This window comes from Suillus paluster (genome assembly GCF_016628075.1).
Source record: "Suillus paluster strain FC165 chromosome Unknown EDB91scaffold_8, whole genome shotgun sequence".
NCBI lineage: Eukaryota > Fungi > Basidiomycota > Agaricomycetes > Boletales > Suillaceae > Suillus > Suillus paluster.
Window position 1 is genome coordinate 578,273 of NW_024537568.1, and position 21,126 is coordinate 599,398.

Genomic DNA, 21,126 nt, shown 5'->3' on the forward strand with positions numbered 1-21,126 from the left:
TTCAACTTTTGGTTTGCTTGTCCGCGTACAGTATGTTACACAGTGCACACCATCATATGTACATCATGCATCAATTCGCACTGTTCTCTTCAGAGCCTTCTATACAGAAAGCGGAACGGAGTATTCGTACGACCCGGATTCGAAGTGGCCGCTACCAGCACCCTTGGAAAAATGAGTTTTCCTGATGACACTGGCACACGCCGCGGCCGGCGTCTGAGGCCTGCCTGGGGAAGATTACGACCGTTCTGCACGGTCAGGAAAACGTGCCTAATAACGAAACCCAACATACAAAGAACCTATATGTGATCCGTGTTGACTACTTACTCTGCCTGACACTGGCACTTACTAGTTGCCGCCTACTACTCTCGCAAGTTGGCCCCCCGAGATTGCCGCGGTGCACTGGACGTCATATGAGGTATTTACACTACTTCCTTTTGATGCTGCTTCATTGAGCTCGGTGATCGGAACGCTCGAGCTGTAAAGGATTCTTTGAACTGGAGAAACCGACTCGGAAATCTAGCAGTGGTGGACCCGGGATACTCATGGCGTCTTACTGCTCGAGCTCAGCGTATGCAGCAGGGGTGAACCTTTTCCTGGCCAACCTCATCGTGCGAGTCATCTCAAAAAGAGCTCGACTCAGAGGCAATGTACTCACTTCGACCCAATCAACATGGGTGCTGAACGAGTTCAGCACGGCACTCGAGGACTATTCATCATTCCGACGTTCTCAAGATTGTCGTGCGTGCATATATTCTCCTACCAGATCCACTGCACACTAATACACATAGTATTAAGTATACATGTGCTTGCTTACTTGCTGCGATTCATGGTGACCCGCCACATGCTATCACGACGAGCTCGGGCAACGCGACGGGAAACATTCCATCTCTATCCTCGAGCAGCACCGACGTCCTTGTAAACATTTTCTGTCAGTCTTTGTCGCACTGCGCACGTGAACCTCGAAACTAGGTGGAAGCATCACCCTCAGTGCCACAACGTGGTGAACTCATCGATTATAAGTGAGTTCGAATAAGTAATTCAATTCCACATCTCTAACTAGATTGAAATTTTGAAGGATTCGGTTTGCCAAAGTGCACGTCTTTCGGCTGATCCAAAAGATCCGCAACTACACTGTCAACTGACTGGCAGTGAGCTGAGTCTTATGACGTACCTTCTCAGCGATAAGTCACAATCAAGACAGGTCGAGGCATCGAGAGTCGCACTTGTAGATCACGAATGGATGCAATAGGTGCCTTCTTTCTCATCCTCGAGAGCTCAAATAGCGAAGTCATCGACAGACTGGCGCCTCTAGCCAAGCACATCTCTTAAGAATGTTCAACACCACCTTTACCTCTATATCTTATGTGGCTCTAGCACTGGCGAGTGGCTCATTCGCTATCAATGCAAAACGTGGTCTGGCGTTTGCTGATTCTAACAATGCTGGTGATATCGCTGTCGCCAATAACGCCCAGGTCTCTTGGGTATATGACTGGGGCAGTACCGCGCCGAGCTATCTGGAAAACACAGGCATGAACTACATTCCCATGCAATGGGGTGCATACGATGCCGAGAATTTTGCGGCTGCGGTGCTGGCTCAAAAAGCAAAGACAATCTTAGTAGGTTGTTCAAGTTAAGAGAAGGCGCTCCCTCAGCTAAACTTCTGCCGCAACTTAGGGTTTCAACGAACCTGACCTTTGTTCCCAGTCGAATATTACACCTGTGGCTGCCGCGTCATTGTGGATGCAGTACATACAACCTCTGAAGAAAAACGACGTCCGACTCGGTGGCCCGGCTGTGTCCAATGGACCATCAGGAACCCCCTGGTTATCTCAGTTCTTGGGAAACTGCACTGAATGCACGTTTGATTTCATACCTCTTCACTGGTACGGTGAAGGCCTCGACAATTTTAAAAACTACGTCTGGTCGTTCCATGGCAAATTCTCTTCCTGTCCATTGTGGGTCACGGAGTTTGCATCTACTTCTTCGAATGTTAGTGGTGAGTATCCGTCATCTCCGACGCATCAGCGACCTCTGCAGCTCTTGTTTTATAGAGGTGGAAGACTTTGGCATTCAGGCAACAAATTTTCTTGATGGGCTGGATTGGATTGGAGGGTATGCCTGGTTCGCATTCTACGTAAGTATCATCGGACACGCCCTCCGCAGAACATGAGCTGATATGATCACGGCAGCGCCAGGAATCAGGTTCCTACTACAGTAAGAGTATTCTTTTCAGCAGTCTTATGTCCCTTATGTCATAACCTTTTCATCACCTAGACCTTCTTGATGTTAGTGGCGAGCCTACTGCACTTGGAAATGTCTACATTCATGGCACCAATTAAGACCTTCCTTCTAATTCAAGAAATAGAAGCACATAAGTACATACTTCCTACAAGCTGATTATACATAACGGCCGAACTCCCCATCAGAGGACACAGTCTATGATCGCCCAGCGTGCCCCACGTCTTCCTTCTATGTTGGATCTGCCTATACTATGAGGCTGTCTGTGATTCAAATCACGGCTTGTGACGGTCCGAATCGTGATTCTCGAGTGGCGTTTCGTTGTCTGTCGGTCAATCTTCTTTCGATACTCAGAGCCACATTACGTTACACTATATATTTAAAGGTTGTCTTCATAGCGAGCGCGATGCCAACGGCAGTGGTGCAGGTTGACTTGAATGAGGGCCACTGATGCTGAACTAAAAGTGTTTCCCTGCGAGGACCGGCAACCCGGTTTCGTTTACATCACCGGTCGCAGGTGAAATCCGTGCTACGTAGCGTTCGAGATTTGTCTTGTTCAGTTCATTTACCGTCACAACCCGAACTTCCATCTCCTGGTCCAAAATGACAGTAAAGAACATAACTTTTCCAGACAATGTCGACTACAATATCCAGTCCATCGCCGTTCCTGGCACCAAACGCCCTGGTCAAACCGGTGCGTCCTATATATTCATCCACGGGACATTTCATTAACGTCGAAGTGCTGTCATCAAAGCCCACTACCGGAATGGTGAGTCCTATCTAGTACAGGGTCGAGCACCACATATTGTTTTGTGACACTTCTTCCTCAGCGTACTACGGTCTTGTGGACGTCAACGCTCTACCAACACTTCCTGATATCTTTGACAACGGTTACAACATCAATCCGGACAATAGACTCCTCGGCCACCGTCCGGTAGTATCGACCAATCCGCTCAAATTTGGCACTTATGTCTGGCAGACATACAGACAGGTGGATGGTCGCAGGCGTCGCATTGGCAGTGCTCTGCACAGTTTGTTCTCACACGGTGAACTGCAAGGCGAGGACCTTGAAACTGTTGGTATATGGTCACAAAATAGGCCAGGTGACCACCTTTCCCACTCCGAAATCCTGGTAGTCCTAATCAATCACTGCAGAATGGCAACTTGTTGATTTCGCTTTACATGCTTACAACAAAGTCGGGGTTAGTCTTTATGATACCCTTGGCAAGGACTCTGTGGGCAAGTAGATGGTTTTCGGCCATTTCCTATCGTGCTGATGACTTCGCCACAGAATATATGTACGCGATGTCGTCGTCGTTTCGTTCACCCCTAACAGTCACGGTTGTCTAGTATCAATCATGCGCATCTTAGTATCCTCTTCACTACGGCCGACCATATACCTGCGCTGTTGAAACTAGCTCCCAAGGTCGCAGTCATGAAAATGATCGTCTCCTTTGACAGTTTGAGTCCAGATGCCTACAAAGCCTTCGTGGCTTGGGGAGAGACTGTCGGTGTGCAGGTCAAAGAACTTTCAGAATGTGAGTATCTCAGCTAGGCTTCTACCGTGTCGCTTACATGTGCCCTAGTTGAAAAGTATGGTGAAGAGCACTTGATACCGCCATTGCCCGTTTCCCGCGACACAGTCGCATCACTGTGCTATACTTCAGTACGTCGCTTCCGTATACCATTTTGAGCATTATCAACCAGGCATCTTCAGGGCACCACAAGCCAACCCAAAGGTGTGGGGCATCCATTCGTTGTCCTTCTGACTCTTGAACTTTTGCTTATCAGGTGTTATACTTACTCACGGGAACCTTGCATCATCCGCATATTCCAACATGTTTGGAATGGACTATCCTCCAAGTACCAGCCTTCTCTCTTACTTGCCGTTGGCTCATATTTATGAGGTTTGTTTGTGTCTTTTTCACCTCGTTGTCTATACCGATCTCCTCGCAGCGTGTGGTGGAACTCACAACAGTGGCCATCGGTGGATGCATCGGATTTTTTACTGGCGATCCCTTGCGGCTCCTTGAGGATGCCCAGATGCTGAAGCCTAATTTCTTCCCATCTGTACCCCGTGTATTGAACCGAGTCTATCAGTCTGCCATGGCTGCTGGCAATGTCCCTGGGCTGAAGGGCGCTCTCTTCAGGGCAGCTGTGCGGGCAAAACTCGAACAGTACCATACTACAGGTGTCAGTACTCATGCATTCTGGGATGCCCTTGTCTTCCGGAAGGTATGTTTTCATCGAACCTCTTGCATTGTTAGTTACAATCGTTGTTTGATTTGAAAGGTTCGCGCTGTGCTTGGCGGAAACTTGGTCCTTGTTTGCACCGGCTCTGCACCTATCAGTGCCGAGGTCATCGATTTCCTGAAGATTGCCCTCTTCTGCGAAGTTACAGAAGGTACAGTCGCTCATATTTGACTGTTGATTGCCACCTGAAGGATGGGTCAGGTTACGGAATGACCGAGAACTGCGGTGTCTGTACACATACATGCGCGGCGGACCCTAATTGCGGAGGAACTATTGGTCCTCCTCAGCCCGTAAACGAATTGAAATTGGTTGACGTGACTTCCATGAACTACACAGTTGAAGATAAACCCAATCCTCGAGGTGAACTCTGTGTCCGTGGTCCCAATTGTTTCACGAGTTATTACAAGGGTGAGGTCTTGTTTGAATATATTCGTGGTGGACGCTTACCATTATGATAGATGAGAAAAATACCCGAGAAACCTTGAAAGACGGTTGGATCCACACCGGCGACGTTGCTGAGATCGACGCGCAAGGCCGGTTCAAGATCATTGACCGTGTCAAAGTCAGTTTCCTCACACATCATCAACGCCCTGATTTAATTTTGTATTACCCAGAATATCATGAAACTTTCACAAGGCGAATACGTTGCTCTCGAGAAAGTTGAGAACATGTATGCTGCGTGTCCGATCGTGCAGCAAATCTTTGTCCATGGCGATTCTCTGCAATCGTACCTACTGGCTGTGGTCGTCCCGGACCCAGTAACTCTGGCTCCATTAGTGTCTACGATTCTCGGCCAGAAGATAACACCTGATGACATTCCAGCACTGGAGAAAGCTATCAAGGACCACCGAGTAATAGCTCAGGTTCTCACTGTTCTCAATAAAGAGGCAAAGAAGAATCGCTTGACTGGGTAAATAGATTTCTGATCTCTGGATCAAGAGCACTGACCTTCGTCAACAGATTCGAGACAATCAAGCGTATCCACATCAGTTTGCATCCGTTTTCCATCGAGGATAATACCTTGACTCCGACCTTGAAGCTCCGCCGCAAGGATGCGTTTGAGAAATACACATCGGAGTTGCAGGCCCTGTATGCCCTTGGAGAGCCAAACGGTGAATCCAGTAAGCTCTAAGTGAGGTGGCATGGATCTCCTTAATTTCATCTATATGCTATTTAGAGATAGGACTTGATTTATGTATGTATGTATCTGATAACGCAACGGAAAACTCCTCGAACACATCCGTATTTTATTGCCACAACTAAATTTTGATGGTATGGAAAGCGCACCCTAAGAAAGGAAAAGTGATAAAATAACTTGTAATAACAGTAACCAAAGATACGGATATGAACAAGGAATCAACGAAAACAAGTGCCTCGAAATAGACGTAGATAGTCGTGATGATATTGTGATATGCCTTGGGAATATATAATGCGATTGCCTATGTGGTGTAGGTCTTCTATTGCAAATGGACTGTTTTCAACCGGTCATCTTCACACTGTTCTGCTCGATCTTGCGCGATATCGTCGTGCCAAGGAACGAGACCGCCACCATAACGGCAACCCACAGGTGTCCTCCCAATAGATTGTACTCTGCGGAGATTGCAAACAAGGAGCTAGAAAAACATGAGGGCATATCCTGCACGTGAAGAAGGACAGAGACACACCTGACAAGGAAAGGAGCGAATGATCGCGCGAGACACATTGCAAATTGAATTAAGCCATTGGACTGCCCCAGCGACGCAGCATTGGGAGCGTTCTCCTTGGTGAGAAGCATGCTGAGGCTAAAAACCATGTGTCAACCACCAAAGCAAGTCAAGAAATGGACGACCACGTACGAATAAGCGAGCGAAGCGACCTTGGATAACATGAGGACGAAAGCGATGCCAACCCACAGCAAAGCAACAGCGGGCGTTCCAAGTTCACCAGTGGTCTCATCCAAGCCAGCACGAGCGATAAGGTTCAAAACAGGCAAGATGAGGAAGGTATAAGGCCACAAGGCCATGCAGAAATTATACATCTTCGCCGAGTCAAACGTTCGAAGCAGGTAGGACATGATACAAAGCTGAATAGCAGCAGCAATAGCGCCCGAGGTGGCAAGAGAATATCCGATTTGTGATGCCTGCCCAGTTGTTAGTCGACCACACCTGTTCAGAGCGTGCAGTACTTACTGAGAACGCCAGACCGCCGGATTCAATTGGCGAGTAGCAGAACAAGACAAATACGACGTCGAAGGATACACCAAGAAAGCTCAGCATGAAGCCAGATAATGCCAAAGCGGATATGATTGGTATCGATAACAATTTTGAAACGCTGAGAGGCTTCTCGGGAAGAGCTGGTGCTGATGAGGCACTAAACGCCATCGGTATTGGTAGGAGAGCCACTTTTCTCGCGAGTGCGCTTGCTGGGCAGAGTCTAAAGTGGGTATGAGAATCTCCAGATAACACACTGCTTTTGAGCTATGGAATGGAACGTACCTCGTCAAGGAAAAGGAATCCAAGGAAAACACCAACGAGGGCGATCACGGATGCAATGAAGCATGGCAGGAAATAGGGATAATCCTTAAGAAACTGGTACCCGAATATTTCGGGATATTTTGAGGCCGGGTGAGAGAACGTCCCGCCAATGAGTGGTCTATGAATGTACGCATGATTAACACTGACATCCTGATTAAGTGCAAACAAGAAGCACACCCAATGATTGAACCAAGAGGCCATGTGAGGCCGTATATGGGGAAAGCAACCGCCTGGTTTGTGGAATCGGTGATTTCTCCCAGAACCGAATGAATGACAGCGACGTTTCCCGAAAACAGTCCCCCTACGCACAATCAGAAATTAGTTGGAGAAGTATAGAATGTTATCCACCTAAGCAACGCGCGACCAAGACACCCGCCAGTGACTTGGACAAACCAAACATAATCGTAGTTGCCGCGAGCCCAAAAATACCCACAAATATTACAGGGCGTCGTCCAATGACGTCTGTAGCAAGGAGTGAGGAAATGTGAACCGAATATTGCGACAAAAGTACCTGATATCTTAGCCCAGTGGTAGATGGAACATAGCTGAGATATAGCAAAAAGGCTTTCCTGGTTATGATCAGTGAGATTAGGGATGATGAGATCGAGCTATACAACGTACAACCAATCCGCTGTAAAAGCCTATTTTTGATGGGTCATCTGTGAGATGGAGATCGCTCATGAACTCGTTGACGTATGGAAAGAGTTGTGTGAACGCTATGGGTTCGACTAGACGAACTGCGCAAAGTGCAGCAAGTTGGCCCTTGGGCAAAGGAGTAGGCTTGGGTTTCTCAGCAATTTGAGCTTCAGCGCTGTTAGCATTGGAAGTACGGAGGAGTGGGGATGTCTCATCATAAATGGTCGCCTCGTTGGTGATGTTGGCGGGAGTCATGGTTGAAAACGATGACGAAAGCAAGAGAATTTAAAGCGAGGTAGATGGTATTTATGTGCATCGCAAAGGAAACAAGATGCCGACAGGCGAGTTCGATCCCGCTAGATATTTTTCCATGTCAAGTTAGATCAAAACATAAGTTTACGTATCTTGCATTAATGCCTAAAACATCTAGTAATGACGGTTGGGGTTCAAAAATATAATCCACATAATGACCTCACACGGACCGACGTACATACTTGTGTCGAAAATTCCATCGTCTGGCCCGGTAATCCCGATTTACAATTTAGCATCAGTAAGCTCAAAGCAATAAAACTTGTCATTCTTGGTATAAAGTCGCCGTGGTGCAGTTTTGACCACCCCGGCAAGTTTATAATTCTTGGTGCCTTGCACTAGTTAAAGGCGCATGTGAATATCTTTGGCAGCTCCACCAACCTCATACATACCTTCCCAATAAGCGGAATAAGAACAATATGCATTAGGCCACCATCTACGACGCTTGCAGCTCGAAAAAGGAACAAGGCAAAGGAGCAAGGTAGAGGAACAAAGCTGTAACTTATTACAAGCAGTTTAGTATCGTTTGATGCCGGTGGCTGAGATAATAACATACACAAACAAGGAGCTCGTTGTGATGGGTGTGCTTGAGCCCCGGTTTCTAGTCATCCACTACGTTCATCTGCTTTACCCTTATATCTACTCTTACTTGCTTATAACTTGCTCACACCAATCTCTTATCAACCATGAATTTTAATGTCAACGATAATCCTCTTCTCGTCGCTCCTCGACCCGTTCGCATCAGTAGTGCTTACCCACACTTTACTACTCGTTCTACACATTTCAAACTTGTTGCTTCTCAAGTCGATCTTGTAAAGTTGTCCGACGACACTGAAAATATTGACGAACACAAGCAGCCTACCCGTGTTGACTCCTCGCTTTCGTCCGATAAGGATCCTTCCTCTCCCCGAGCATCGCCTCGGTATGTATCTATCTTCCATTAAATCACAGCCATGCGGTCTGTTGAGCGGAAAGTGCTCACGTCTTGGCTTGCCACGTCATCCCATTTGACCGTTTTTCATATCATTGATTTCTCCGATCACTTCAGGTCCAACCTTCCATCAGAAGCGCTCGAAGAGTTCTTGTCAATCTGTATGGGGTGGAAATGCCCATCCTCTCCTGTATTGCGACCACGTCTCAACGGTGCTGTGTCGCTGCCTACCTTTGGCCTCCCATACAGGTCCAGAAGCAGAGTGGATTTTATCCACGCCAAGGGTGACCTCTCCAGCATCACGCTCACCGAGGAGAATGAATGGGTCCCTCGCGCACGATCTCCTCAAACCCTCTACGAGCGAGACGAACTTGAGAACCTTGAAATTCCAGATCAAGATACCCAAAGGTGGAACATTGCACACTCTCTGTGTGAGCCCAAATAATAATCCTCCCATAATCCACTTATTAGTATTCTTTGAGCAGCGTCTCCGATATCTCGTGCGCGCAATCCATTTTTACGCCACCCTTCTTATGACATTACCCTCTCTGGGATCCCACCCTTTTCCCAACCATCCCCTCCAATCACTTCGACAACGCCTATGTCTCCGGCGGCTGTTCCTCTTCCCGTCCCAACCCCTGATGAGTTGGTCAAGGTTTACTGACCGTCTGATGGTCATCAGTACTCCTCGTCTTACTGTCCTGTCATTACTTGAAATTTGTGACCTTATCTCCGGTATGTCCTTGCATACTGCGAGCTAGGTTTACTCGTCTTGAGCTGATACTGAGCTTTAGACCAGTTCTCCGAATACATTACATATACCACTTTTGATTTGATGATCTACGCTTCTACCGCACTAGTATTTTATTTTGCTTTACTGCGTACTTTATTCCACGTTGATGCCTACCTGGTTCTTTCGTTTTGCATACGCTCATTGCTATGTTCACCGAAGGACCGCCCCCAACTCTGTCTCTTCTTGCGCTATGCCCTTCTCATGTGTTACCCGATGCTGTCTATTTGCATTCTAGGAAGGAACTCCTGATCAATCGGCACATCGGTACAATTGCATTCTTACGATGTATAGTATTTGGAAATTCCTGTCGATTTATGTATTGGATTGATAGCCTCAACATCATGATAGATCATTACTACTCTTTTCGTGAGTCCGGATCCGACACCTCTGGCGAGAAGACTGGTAATTTGGTGGGCTTCGTGACCAACGCCCTTCTTGGACTTGAGCCTTCCTTCCTTCTCCGTACCCGCGAGTAATTACCTAGCCAGTTATACGTTGCATCCGTCTCCCTTGCTTTCAATTGCTCGTCTTTAACAAATCGACGCAATATTCCTACACATCCTTAAACTTCCAACACACATTACTATATTCTTGCAACTCAAGACTCAAGAGGTTGTCGAGAATATCATTCATCTGGCTACACCAATTTCATCACAGACAAGGTCCCGGTCTGACGCACGCACCCGAGTGGTCTCCCCTGGCCATCCTATTCGAAGGCAGATAGTCGTTCCTTCGTATTAAGGCACCTAAACCTTTGTGGGTATAGTACCAGGCATTAATTGCTTGGACTTAGCAGCAGCAGCGTCGTCGTATACCCACTTATTACCCCGTATTACCCTGAGACACTTGCACTAGTGAGCAATCAGATGGGGAAACCCGACGTCGGAGACACTGCGATAAATTCAGCGATGGAGTTAATATGGTTTCGATGAGAGGGGTGCGGAGCCTTCGGATTCAAATAATGAATGTTCTGGACTTCTTTGGGTGTTTGCGGGGAGACAACCTTAAAGGGTCATACTAATTTTCAGCGTCAAGGAAGATGTGGTGTGTGCCATAAGATTGTGGAGTGCTGATCAAGAAGGCGTGACTGTCTTCCTTCTCTGATGGTCTGGATAGGGGAGACTGCCCGAGTGCTGTGAAAAGAGTTGAGTTTACTCTTGACGCAGATAAGATATTCACCGTGACTTATCTGTTGAGGAATACGAGAGTAATTTCCAGAGAAGGCGTAGTAATGGTTGATCGGCGAACTGTTAAATAATATCTCCCTTGGTGATAGTACATAGAGTCATGAAAGCAAATTCATTCGACTGCTTCCATTATGATTGCACTATCAAATGAAAATCTCCTAATCTTTACGACGAGCATCCGTCAGTCCTCATATCCGACTAAGGGCTTATTAAATACCACCTCGTACCGCTCATCTAACTGGTATGTAGCCCTTCTCGCTATAGTGTCTAGGAATAGATCCAAATCCGATCACAAAACTTCTGCGGATTTAAGATGCTGCATGTTACATCAACTAACCTCTTTTACATACTCATCTGTTTCAGAAATTCATATTCCCGGAAGCCCAATCGGAGGAACGCGAAGTTCAAGGATATAGCGGGCTTTGCGCTTGTCCCCCAACCCCCTGGGTTAGGAATACCGAATTTCCGCTCTCGTCGATGTAGAAGCAGTCTTCAAGTCGAATACCGACCTGTACGCAACCGTTAGCATTGGTCGAAATAGGCAGGAGCCTCCGTAGCTCTGTGACGCAAATCCTCGAATTACCGTACCTTGCCTTCGATGTATATACCTGGTTCGTTCGAGAAGGCGTTCCCCGTTCGGATGGTGTCGTCAGTTCCTCCACGGAGGTAAGGAGCCTCATGACCTTCAAGTCCGATGCCTTCCGACGGTAGTCAAACTCAAAGACTACAACTCTGGGCTCAAGTTGCTTGGTGCTCACCATGACCCAGCCTATGCGTGAAATATTCCTTGTACCCGCGCCCGTCAAGCCAGTCGCGTGCTACCCTGTCTACGGCAGATGTATTCACCCCCTCCCGAGCAACTGCATGCGCCAGGGTTTGGGCAGTATGTACATCATACCAGATCATAGTATGTTCTGGAGGAATGGAGCTATCGTGTAGCATGAATGTCTATGCAGAGCCTCAGCAAACCGAATGATTTTCACGGCGAACTGTGAAAATCTTACTCGTGTAACGTCGCTGTGGTATTCGAACAACAAGCCACCAGCATCTATGAGAATGAAGTCTGCTTTTCCCAGTACGCGGTCGGTCCCGCTTCCATGAGGGAGAGCAGCATTCTCTACGGTAGACGAGATCGAAAAGTCAGCAGGCACATTTAATCCGAACGACAATTCTAAAAAGTCTTACCCCCAAAAAGTACTAGTGCCCATCTCTCCCTAAGACCAGCAACAGCGAGCGCTTCATCGATCATTACTTGAACTTCTGACTCCCGTATCCCAATGTACATCTGGGCTTGTACAGCCCGAATTCCAAGAACGGTGACCTTGATGACTGCGATGAGCTAGTTAAGTTCAAACGCGAACACATCCGCTGACCTCGTTCGCACATCTCAGAAGGTCTAGTTCTGCCAGAGATTTGCGCTCCCTGAGCTGGGTGACATCGGGTGGGGCGGTCATGACGTGGACGCCAGGGGCAGCCTTCTGGAGACCGTCGACAATAAAATTCCTCATCATGCCATCAACGTAGATGGGTCCTTTAAGGGTGGAAAGCGCGTGCAGCGCGACAGCGTATGGATCTTCGTCTTCTGCCCAAGAGGCATATGTAACATCAATTCCAGGTACCAACAAAAGTTTGGCGCGTGTTTCCTCAAAAGCTGGTGTGATGACGGTGATCTTGGCCACAATGCTGGCTTCCTCGAGTGTAGGAAAGATCATAAGTAGTAGTGGTCTTTCGGAAAGGTGCCATGACGCCTGGGAAATGTTTCCAAAGTACTGCGCGTTTGCGCCAGGCTCTGCAACGTAGGCTGAAGCGCCATGGTCATACAATATCTTTGCCAAGTTCTCCTGGCGTTGAAGAACTTCTGAACCATCTATGGGCTGCGCATCAGCACAGTGGCTTGCCAGGCCTACCCAGGGGTCATTATCTGCTGAATGGGATTTGGGACCGATATCAGTGAGAAAATGTAAGTAGAGGATGGTTGCACATATGGCAAGACTGAAGAAAAGCCTCCACTAAGGTAGAGGATGTCCGGGTGAATTTCATTTCCAGCAGTGTGAGCAGCTCACCTCTAGGCTCTGTGTCACTTTGGGTGTGGCAAACGTATGAGCTATCTCCTTCCTGGAAACGGGGGTGTCAACTTTGCCCATCTCTCAGCGTCTGCTGAGCAAGACCAAATGATTGACTGACCGTGCGGGGTTCCGTTAATGATTAGCGAAAGCGGTACCGTGACCTACTACCATACCTGGGCAGTGGCAGTGCACAACTTCGGACAACTCGAACGTTTCACAACCAAGCTTCACGCTTGTATGCTTTGGCATTATGGAGGACACGGAAACTTTGCTCGCATTGGTCTGTAGCCTCCTGACCGTTCCAGTGCCAGAAATGGATGTTCTTCTCGACGCACTCTTGTCGCGCGATGGAGATGTTCATGCCACTGCCAAACTACTTAATTCTGGCGACAAGACAGGATCTAAGCCAGCGAGCAGCGCCTCAAAAAGAAAGCATCGTTTTTTGGATCTGCACGGCTGGTTACATACAGTCAAAGCATCCACGGTCTCTGACAGTCCGCCTCGAAAGAAACGAGACGTTCAGGAATCCAGTCTCTCTCCTGCTAATGTTGTCATCAAGGATACCACTGCAAGCAGCAGCCCTCCGACCAAACCCAAGGTAGACTTGATGTCAGTTCTACGTCAACCGCCCTCGAGTACGCGATCTGTACCGCGTCTCCTTCCTCTGACATTGACGAATCCCTCGATGGTGGCCCAGCATACGCCTTGCACGATGCATCTATCTATATTACCACCAGACCTTGCCTGTAAACTATTCTACACCATGCTCGATCTGTCGCAGTCTTGGAAAAAGAACAAATGGTGGCTATTTGACCGCGTCGTTGAGAGTCCTCACCGCACGTCATTCTATGCTCGAAAAACAGATGGTGTGGAGCCAAATGATTCATGGCAGGAGGCTGCCCAATATTGGTGAGATAAAAGAGTGCTGTATCTTATGGAAACACATACTTAATACGAAGCACCAAAGGTATAATGGTCGGCAAACAGACCCACCTGAAGTCTTTCCTGATGTGATGGAGGAAGCCTGCGTGTATGTAGAAAATATCGTCAACAAAGAGATGCAAAGGCGACCCCGCCTCCCGCTTGAGTGGGGAGGCAGGGGCTCCGAAGGTCAAATCTGGCGTGCCAATGTAGCCGCATCAAATTGTTATGAAGGCACCAAGGACAGCGTTGGGTTTCATTCAGACCAGCTGACATATCTGGGACCTTACCCGACTATTGCCTCATTGAGTCTCGGTGAGCGCCTCTTAGCACACTGTTTTATGTAATCTTTACACCTAGCCGTCCACAGGGACGACGAGAATCTTTCGCCTTCAGGAGGTCGTACCAAGCGAAGAGATCCGCTCACGAAAGGCGCAAACTCTCAACATTCCTTTACCCCATAATTCTGTACGTCTCGTGCTAGTGAACAATGTAGAATTAGACTAAACCCTGCTTGTAGTTGATCATCATGCACGCCGGCACCCAGGAAAAATTTAAGCACTCAGTTCCTCCCCAACCTACGCTTGACCTCTACCGCCCTTTCGCCCCTCACCCCTCTCGCCCTGCGTCTCCGCCAGAGCCATCCAATTGCCGTATCAATATAACCTTCCGATTTTATCGACCTGACTTCAGGCCGCAAAGCATCCCGCATTGCAATTGCGATGTACCTACGATTTTGCGTCCAGACATGAAGAATAGACACGACGGTCAGACGGATAAATACTGGTGGACATGCTACGCTGGCGCACAGAATGAAGGGAAAGGATGCTCTTTCTGGCGGGACATGAACATGAAGACCGAAGGTCGAGGCCCGACCATTTCTGATGTAGAGAGCAATGATCAGTAATGTGAATTATGCCACGGAGGTGAGGAACGTTCGTGATTGCGCGCATAAGCAGTTCTGGTACGTCACTATCGTTTCATCATTCCATCAACAATTGTATCGAAATAGCTGAAAATGCGACAGAGGTGATAGACATTTTTGGAACAACAGTATTACCAGATTATGCTGAGCGCCGAGCCAAATTCTCAAAGTCTTCGAGTTTTGCCCAAGGCTTGGAGGTGTAATCATGTGGTAATGATGATGGTGGGTTCGATAGTGGCCTGGCAATATGAGAACGTCAAGAGAACTCGCTGGCCGCATATCTTATCGATGGCATGGTTATACTTTCTTGGCATCGTCGTAGGGCGACCACCACAACACACATATGCCACCTTCACCCTCACAACATTGTTTAGGTTGCAGAATTAGAATCACATTTTTCTCGAGTTTCATTTCACAGCTCTGGATATCATCCACTTACATACCAGTGGATCAGAACGTAAAACAGCACACGGCTTGATTGAGGTTCGTCATACAAGATATGGTTTCGTCTATCCTTAGCCCTGCCAATTGAACTCCCGCGCTCAAATTCAATTGAATATTAACATCTTGCCCATATTACCATATCATCAACTCCACTGGCCTCCCTAGAAGACGGTCTGACATGCTTCAAGATCGGGGACTTCATCTCCGCTTCACCTCCATATTAACGCACCCTGATTGGCACTTGCCCATACATAGAATATACACATCATGATTCATGAGTGTACGAGTCTGAACTTATCAGAGACATCGCGTTCTTCTTGGAAGCTTGGGAGAAGATCGAGCAGGGGCTCTGAAGCAGCTGGATGCAGTGTTGAGTTGCCGCCTTCCTCTGGTGCAACTAGAAGGGTTGATCTGCCGCGCTCGTGCTGGACAACTCCCAGGAGACTCGTCTTACCTCACCGCAGTTTAACTTTCATGTTGCGACTTCCCATGGCACGTACCAGGGTGATATCTCTTCTCGGTTGGCGGACATGATGGGAACCGTGGTCATTCAGGAATAGAACGCGACAACGTGTTCCGATGGTTTTCTGAGCCTTGGGAAGGCCCTCCTCGTTTCAGGGTACAAGTTTTCATCAACACCTGCCTGCCTATTCTGTATCGTCGCCGCCCGAATGTCGGTTACAGAGTCCTAGGTTTGCGCCGCCACATATTACCTTGCTGAGCCTACTATTTGTCAGGCTGAGTGGATTCTCTGATATGTGCATTCCATGGTCTTTCCACGACCATGCTTCTGCACTAGTCCAATTGCAGAGTGCGAGCTCCATCCCAACTTCAAGTTTTGAACTTAGTAAGGATAGCCGCCATCATCTTTCGTAAGTGACGAAAAGGATATGGAGCCAGTGAACGTTCCGCAGTTGATGCAGCATACACATCGTCACTAAGCGTGAAGGCATATTGTGTGCTCTGCGTCCCAAATCAATGAATCCCAAGAGCGAATAATTGACTAATCATGTTATCTCTTCCACGGCGGTGTTTGGGCCATTAGTCGACTGTAGATTGGTTGTGTACACCACAACTTTCCGATGGCAAACCTGTATAGCGGTTATGCAAGTTTTCCAATTGCCTGACCGATGCGGTGAGGAGGCAACTCTGAGGAAGATATGAAGGATTGTTCCGAGTCGGTGATGATACAGATTCGTTTGGGTGTCCGGCCCTTATGCATGGCCGATCCTACTGCCGTAGCCGCAACGCGCATCACAGGGATTGCCTACTCCACTTCAGCGCATGCTAGTGAGTCGTGACTACTTAGTAAAAGCGCAGAGCTGATGACTCAAAGGGTATTTTCAAGTCGAGTCACGTGACGGCGTTTTTCTCCGCTCTCGCCCGAGTTCGTAGTGTGCTGTTCACTGCCTTTAGGCTTTAGACCTTCCCATTTTTACTGTCTACATCAGACCATGGCCCGTGTATCATTCCAAACGACCCCGCCAGCTCGTTTTGCCAGCACCGTGTGTATCACTCTCCTGTCCTCTGGTGATATTCTGGCCACGGCCCAGTTATTGATGTTTGCTTTTGATATCATTTAGTGGGTCAAACGGTGGGGGCCAACGTTGGGCATTTGGGGTGTGGGTGCCGGTACTACTGCCCTCTTCGTGCGTCTAGAGTATGCTGCTTCCTCTTGTCCATTTTCTAATGGGATGAATAGTTATTGTCTGTTACCCCGGTGGTGAAGCAGGGCCTGCTCATAAACATTCCAATGGTGAGGTCCTACGCTATCATGTACAGTCGTTCTGGTCGCTCATTGCTCAAATCTCTTCACCTCGTGCGTGATGCATACAACGATAGCTTGGCAGTTACTATGAGGACAAAACACCTGCTTCGGACAAGCCGTTCTGAGTTCGTCCGCAATTATAGACCCATACCGGCCTTTGAAATACCAATATCTCATTAATGTAGAATGCGGCTACCCGGACTATTAGGCTTTGTGATGGTTTCATTCCTCCGCGGAGCAGTCAATACAATTTGTGATACAACCAAATTCTAGTCAAGTCCCTCAAAGTTTGGCAGAAGTTATACTGTTGTTATGGTCTAGGTCACCAGTAAGGTCAATGCCTAATTTCCCTGCCAACTGTTTGACTGCATTAAGAGTGCCACCTATCGGAACATCTGAAAGAAGACGTCAGAACAGTTGGCCAGAATTTATCTTAGCGCCACATGGTGTTTAAGCTGCCAAAGATAATGTAAAATATGCGACGTACGGATGGTCTCCATGCCAAGACCTCGAGCGGCCTTCAAGTTCCTGGTGAAGGTCAAAAGGTAGGAGCACCCCACTGGGAACGCGGTAGGAGCAGTCCTCACATTCCTATATCATCAAGGAAGACGGCTTCTCCAGGGCGGATGCCATTTCTGTTACATGCAAGGAGATAAAATTCGGGGTCGGGTTTCCTGTTGGTGCGTTGAAGGCAGTATAAGCAACTCCGCTATTGCTCGTGAAGATCGAAGGGTTTTCCTAACTTACCGCATGCCCAACTCGCTGGAATCACAGAAGTCGTCGAACAAGGCGCGGAGATGAAACGTTGCCCTATCTTCCCATCCCAAGAAACGTAACTCCGAGTCGGGAACTCGTATAGGAGGTTGTCCTGCATTTGGCGGTGTCGAAAAAGGGTGATCCGTGATGTGCTTCGAGTAATTATTAGTAAGGGCGATGATAAGCCACTTTCCAGTTGCTATCACAAGGCACTGAGTATGACGATCGGAGTGTGCCGCGATGCAACAGAATCACCTCTTATCCGGCGAATGGCTCGCCAGATGTGATCATCATAGGCTGTAGACTGTCGCATCATCCTACCAAAAAGCTTTGTGGCGTTCAGCGGGGTTAAGCGGAGCAGCGGCTTAGTAAGTGCTTCTAGCACTAACCTCACGGCCGTCGATATCAATCATGACAGGTAGAGTCGGGCACTCTGATTCGAGACAAAGGTTAAAACAATTACCCAAGAAACGTACGAGTGTATGAGGTCATACCTATTTTCTTTCGAGCACAATATTCCATATACCATTTGTTACCATTTTCCGTGTCAGACAGATCATGTCCAAACTCTTCGTAAAATGGGAAGAGTGATAGCTCTCCACGTTCGAACTTCTGCCAGGCACCAACAGGACCTCGGGAGGCTCTGTTCGCAACGAATCAACGAATCAGATTTGCAAGGGATCACAATAGCATGAATAAACAGACATGGAGACATTCAGATAGTCCTTTGGGAGGCCTTTCTCCTGACTCATACTCGGCAATTGCAATGAACGGGCTATGAAGGACGACACCGCCAATCTACAAAAGGAACAGTCACCCGAGAATGATCGATGGTTAGCAACTATGACGCAGGACAGGCGGGACCGCAGGTGCTGTTCGCGTCGGCGTCATCGGGACGTACATCGAAAATAATGGCCTTTAGATGAGGAGAAGACATCGGCTAAAGGGACCCGGCGGCTATTGAGACTGTGACCGCTGCCGCACACGAAGCTCGTCAAACCGAACAAGTGAGTCAATGAAAAGGAATCATCAACAGCAAAGAGTCACGGCATCTATACATGAATGTTGCCGGTCATAGCCTATTCTATTAATCCCGGCGGCAACTTGAAGTTGATATAATCCTCAAGAGTAAGTCATGTTAATGGTTTCCCGCGAAACGTTTTCATCATAGAGATCAATGTCATACCCGTCAGAAAAGCAAGGTCTTTTTCCGCATTGGCACATTGGCTACCTGGACATACTCACCAGTGGTATTGCTATTACTTTAAAGTGCCGGCCGGAGTTTGAAAATACTTCTAGCTTTCTCGACAACTTGTGCTACAGCAGGCAACAATTCGGGGTACTGTAGAGATTCCATCTGTGCCCGTTCGATTAGTGTATCACCATCGCTATCAGCTTGCAAGACTATTATGGCTAATCCACGGCAGCGTCGTAAAGCAAAATCATCGACGCACAGAGCGGTATCCCATTCACGGCGTGCAAAGAAGATCCTGAAGAAGATGCCAGGTGAGCTCCGATACCATTGCGTCCTTTGCTACATAAGCGTTTTCACCCGTTCATTGGATGCTGGTGGATATTTGATTCCCTTGTTTGAGTTGTACTGCGATGAAACCATTACGGTTATACCTGATTGATTTTTCTTCTGAAGGTGTACGTGTGACTGACTAAGTACATAGCTGATAAAATTCATTATAGTGATACGAGGTCCAAAAGCCTTGCAGGACGCTTGGGATAAATCAAAGACAGTTCGCCAGAAGTGAGTTCAGTCTCACATTGATTTTAACCTGTTTTGCTTTTGGAGTTGTCGGTGTGGCGGGTACGTCTGAAGTTATTCACTTTTACGGTGATATGGACTTCGCTTCCGGTCGCCAGACTTTGGGAACTGAAAGATTGTGTCCTCTACCGTGACGATTTTTTAAGATAGGTTATTACATGTGGGCTACTGTCCAAACAGAACACATTTTGATCCCTGTCAACTTCCGCGAGACTTGTCGCCAGCTCCGCGGCTCACCATTGATTCGATGAATTATTTCCTTGCTCTTTGACTGGTGGTTTAAATCTTTCATACTAATATTTTATCTATAGTTATGCTGCCCTGGGACTTCAGCTCGCTTTGACCCCCACTCAGTCGGGCGGCTCAGAGCGTACAACGATCCCTTCAAAAGATCCAGCCACCGCTGGGTCAGTCTCTGGTACCGCTAAATCAGTCGAGGCTGGTCCTTCGACTGCATCATCCATTCCCAGAGGGTTTGGAAGGATCATTCGAGATGCATTTGGTAATGTGATGCGGGTTGACCTTCCTGAATCCGAGGAGATCGAACACAGCGTACAAAACAACCAGCTCCCAGAAGCGGATGTAGATGCGAGAACTATGGACGATTGGGTCGGCTGTCTTGATACATTACACCGAAGTGACGCAATAGATGCAAGAGGGTCTTCCTCGCCATTCGCGCGGGGAACACATCCCGTTACTGGTGAGTGTCCCATTAAATGAATGTTCTAGTGGTTTTTGGGTTCAATATCTTCTGGCGCGAAAATCAGTTTTCCGATCTTTTGGTATGATGTCAACTGATATTAAAGAGGACATCAACATACCTTTTTTCGGGATGAGTTCTTCTATAATATCTATTTTTGCGGTGCCTACGGCACAAACGCTTCCACGGTTTATATGACATGCGGAGTCTTTCGATTAACTAACCAAACTTCTGTTTGAAATAACAGTGTTGGAGAAACTGTCGGCCTCGGGTAGGGCACTGCCGCGACACTCGTCATGTGGAGAAAGATCATACCTCGCACGTTTGGTCCAAAAATATGGCGATAACTATGGAAGTATGGCGAGAGATCGCCGACTTAATCCTGAACAAAAGACAGTGGGTGAGCTAAAAAGGGCGGTCGAAAAGGCGGGTGGGGTGAAGTCATTCTCCTGACCGAGACATTCATGTGCGCACATTATCGTGGACTTGATTTACAATGCAAATTTACCTATGTTACACAGGTTTGAAATAAGCGCTTCAAAGAAATAAGATGAAGCGCTCGGTCAAGATGAGTCAACCGACCCCGGGGTGACTGTCACATATTATGACAGCTCACACCGGTACTTCGAAAACACCCAAGGCTGTGCGCCGACTGATCGGGACGAAATTCAGTTGACAGAGTGTTGTAATACGTACTTATATACGTATGCGAGTAGAGTAGCACATGGATGTTTTTTCGGAAGGTTCGTTTGGCAGGGTCAGGGGTGATGTCACAACGCAGATCACAGGCTAGTAATAGTACTTTTGAGTCAAGATGATATCCCCGGCGACTCATGACAGCACAATTGCAAGGCGGCCATAATATGTGGCGCAGCTCGCGGAGAGTTTTGACAATGGACATGCTCTCCATGC

General features: G+C 47.8%; 10 protein-coding genes across 10 annotated transcripts; 7 read left to right on the forward strand and 3 right to left on the reverse strand.

Moving 5' to 3' along the window:
* Positions 1 to 958: 958 nt before the first annotated feature.
* EDB91DRAFT_1111952 (uncharacterized protein) lies at positions 959 to 2,727 on the forward strand. Its single transcript, XM_041317777.1, has 7 exons — positions 959 to 1,019; positions 1,076 to 1,148; positions 1,202 to 1,249; positions 1,299 to 1,616; positions 1,675 to 1,996; positions 2,052 to 2,134; positions 2,190 to 2,727. Exons 4-7 carry the CDS (start codon positions 1,332 to 1,334, stop codon positions 2,256 to 2,258), a joined length of 759 nt encoding a protein of 252 aa, XP_041181019.1. The 5' UTR covers positions 959 to 1,019; positions 1,076 to 1,148; positions 1,202 to 1,249; positions 1,299 to 1,331; the 3' UTR covers positions 2,259 to 2,727.
* EDB91DRAFT_1111955 (uncharacterized protein) lies at positions 2,728 to 5,728 on the forward strand. Its single transcript, XM_041317778.1, has 15 exons — positions 2,728 to 2,932; positions 2,993 to 3,007; positions 3,069 to 3,341; positions 3,394 to 3,477; positions 3,530 to 3,536; positions 3,589 to 3,776; positions 3,825 to 3,904; positions 3,956 to 3,977; positions 4,030 to 4,145; positions 4,195 to 4,473; positions 4,531 to 4,642; positions 4,693 to 4,899; positions 4,950 to 5,053; positions 5,106 to 5,401; positions 5,452 to 5,728. The coding sequence occupies exons 1-15, from the start codon at positions 2,842 to 2,844 to the stop codon at positions 5,621 to 5,623; spliced, it is 2,046 nt and encodes a 681-aa protein (XP_041181020.1). The 5' UTR covers positions 2,728 to 2,841; the 3' UTR covers positions 5,624 to 5,728.
* Positions 5,729 to 5,736: 8 nt separating this feature from the next.
* On the reverse strand, positions 5,737 to 7,895 carry EDB91DRAFT_1312184 (major facilitator superfamily domain-containing protein; the record flags this gene model as incomplete). The annotated part of the gene is made up of 10 exons (XM_041325121.1): positions 5,737 to 6,104; positions 6,156 to 6,272; positions 6,327 to 6,610; positions 6,660 to 6,809; positions 6,847 to 6,903; positions 6,966 to 7,122; positions 7,182 to 7,305; positions 7,353 to 7,466; positions 7,516 to 7,573; positions 7,626 to 7,895. 10 exons carry the CDS (start codon positions 7,893 to 7,895, stop codon positions 5,969 to 5,971), a joined length of 1,467 nt encoding a protein of 488 aa, XP_041181021.1. The 3' UTR covers positions 5,737 to 5,968.
* A 595-nt stretch (positions 7,896 to 8,490) lies between these two features.
* EDB91DRAFT_1111962 (uncharacterized protein) lies at positions 8,491 to 10,033 on the forward strand. Its single transcript, XM_041317779.1, has 3 exons — positions 8,491 to 8,871; positions 8,998 to 9,311; positions 9,366 to 10,033. Exons 1-3 carry the CDS (start codon positions 8,636 to 8,638, stop codon positions 9,542 to 9,544), a joined length of 729 nt encoding a protein of 242 aa, XP_041181022.1. The 5' UTR covers positions 8,491 to 8,635; the 3' UTR covers positions 9,545 to 10,033.
* A 923-nt stretch (positions 10,034 to 10,956) lies between these two features.
* EDB91DRAFT_1111967 (peptidase M24, structural domain-containing protein) lies at positions 10,957 to 13,051 on the reverse strand. Its single transcript, XM_041317780.1, has 7 exons — positions 12,924 to 13,051; positions 12,234 to 12,869; positions 12,046 to 12,181; positions 11,865 to 11,977; positions 11,619 to 11,808; positions 11,449 to 11,558; positions 10,957 to 11,369 (listed from the first exon to the last, which is right to left on the reverse strand). Exons 1-7 carry the CDS (start codon positions 13,002 to 13,004, stop codon positions 11,265 to 11,267), a joined length of 1,371 nt encoding a protein of 456 aa, XP_041181023.1. The 5' UTR covers positions 13,005 to 13,051; the 3' UTR covers positions 10,957 to 11,264.
* Positions 13,052 to 13,179: 128 nt separating this feature from the next.
* Positions 13,180 to 13,440, forward strand: EDB91DRAFT_1030443 (uncharacterized protein; the record flags this gene model as incomplete). The annotated part of the gene is made up of 1 exon (XM_041312705.1): positions 13,180 to 13,440. A coding segment is annotated over one exon (261 nt), but the record flags the coding sequence as incomplete, so codon positions are not given.
* Positions 13,441 to 13,533: 93 nt separating this feature from the next.
* EDB91DRAFT_1047562 (uncharacterized protein) lies at positions 13,534 to 14,754 on the forward strand (the record flags this gene model as incomplete). The annotated part of the gene is made up of 4 exons (XM_041313332.1): positions 13,534 to 13,835; positions 13,894 to 14,162; positions 14,218 to 14,315; positions 14,368 to 14,754. 4 exons carry the CDS (start codon positions 13,534 to 13,536, stop codon positions 14,752 to 14,754), a joined length of 1,056 nt encoding a protein of 351 aa, XP_041181025.1.
* A 1,697-nt stretch (positions 14,755 to 16,451) lies between these two features.
* Positions 16,452 to 17,252, forward strand: EDB91DRAFT_1111975 (cytochrome b-c1 complex subunit 10). The gene is made up of 5 exons (XM_041317781.1): positions 16,452 to 16,506; positions 16,553 to 16,721; positions 16,800 to 16,865; positions 16,919 to 16,972; positions 17,059 to 17,252. Exons 2-5 carry the CDS (start codon positions 16,671 to 16,673, stop codon positions 17,107 to 17,109), a joined length of 222 nt encoding a protein of 73 aa, XP_041181026.1. The 5' UTR covers positions 16,452 to 16,506; positions 16,553 to 16,670; the 3' UTR covers positions 17,110 to 17,252.
* On the reverse strand, positions 17,253 to 18,797 carry EDB91DRAFT_1111986 (HAD-like domain-containing protein). The gene is made up of 10 exons (XM_041317782.1): positions 18,642 to 18,797; positions 18,513 to 18,538; positions 18,446 to 18,487; positions 18,235 to 18,383; positions 18,130 to 18,173; positions 17,996 to 18,068; positions 17,732 to 17,939; positions 17,572 to 17,658; positions 17,472 to 17,512; positions 17,253 to 17,379 (listed from the first exon to the last, which is right to left on the reverse strand). The coding sequence occupies exons 1-10, from the start codon at positions 18,675 to 18,677 to the stop codon at positions 17,267 to 17,269; spliced, it is 819 nt and encodes a 272-aa protein (XP_041181027.1). The 5' UTR covers positions 18,678 to 18,797; the 3' UTR covers positions 17,253 to 17,266.
* Positions 18,798 to 19,149: 352 nt separating this feature from the next.
* Positions 19,150 to 20,667, forward strand: EDB91DRAFT_1047506 (ribosome biogenesis protein Nop16; the record flags this gene model as incomplete). Its single annotated transcript, XM_041313328.1, has 5 exons — positions 19,150 to 19,246; positions 19,436 to 19,496; positions 19,826 to 20,130; positions 20,173 to 20,220; positions 20,462 to 20,667. The coding sequence occupies 5 exons, from the start codon at positions 19,150 to 19,152 to the stop codon at positions 20,665 to 20,667; spliced, it is 717 nt and encodes a 238-aa protein (XP_041181028.1).
* Positions 20,668 to 21,126: the final 459 nt, after the last annotated feature.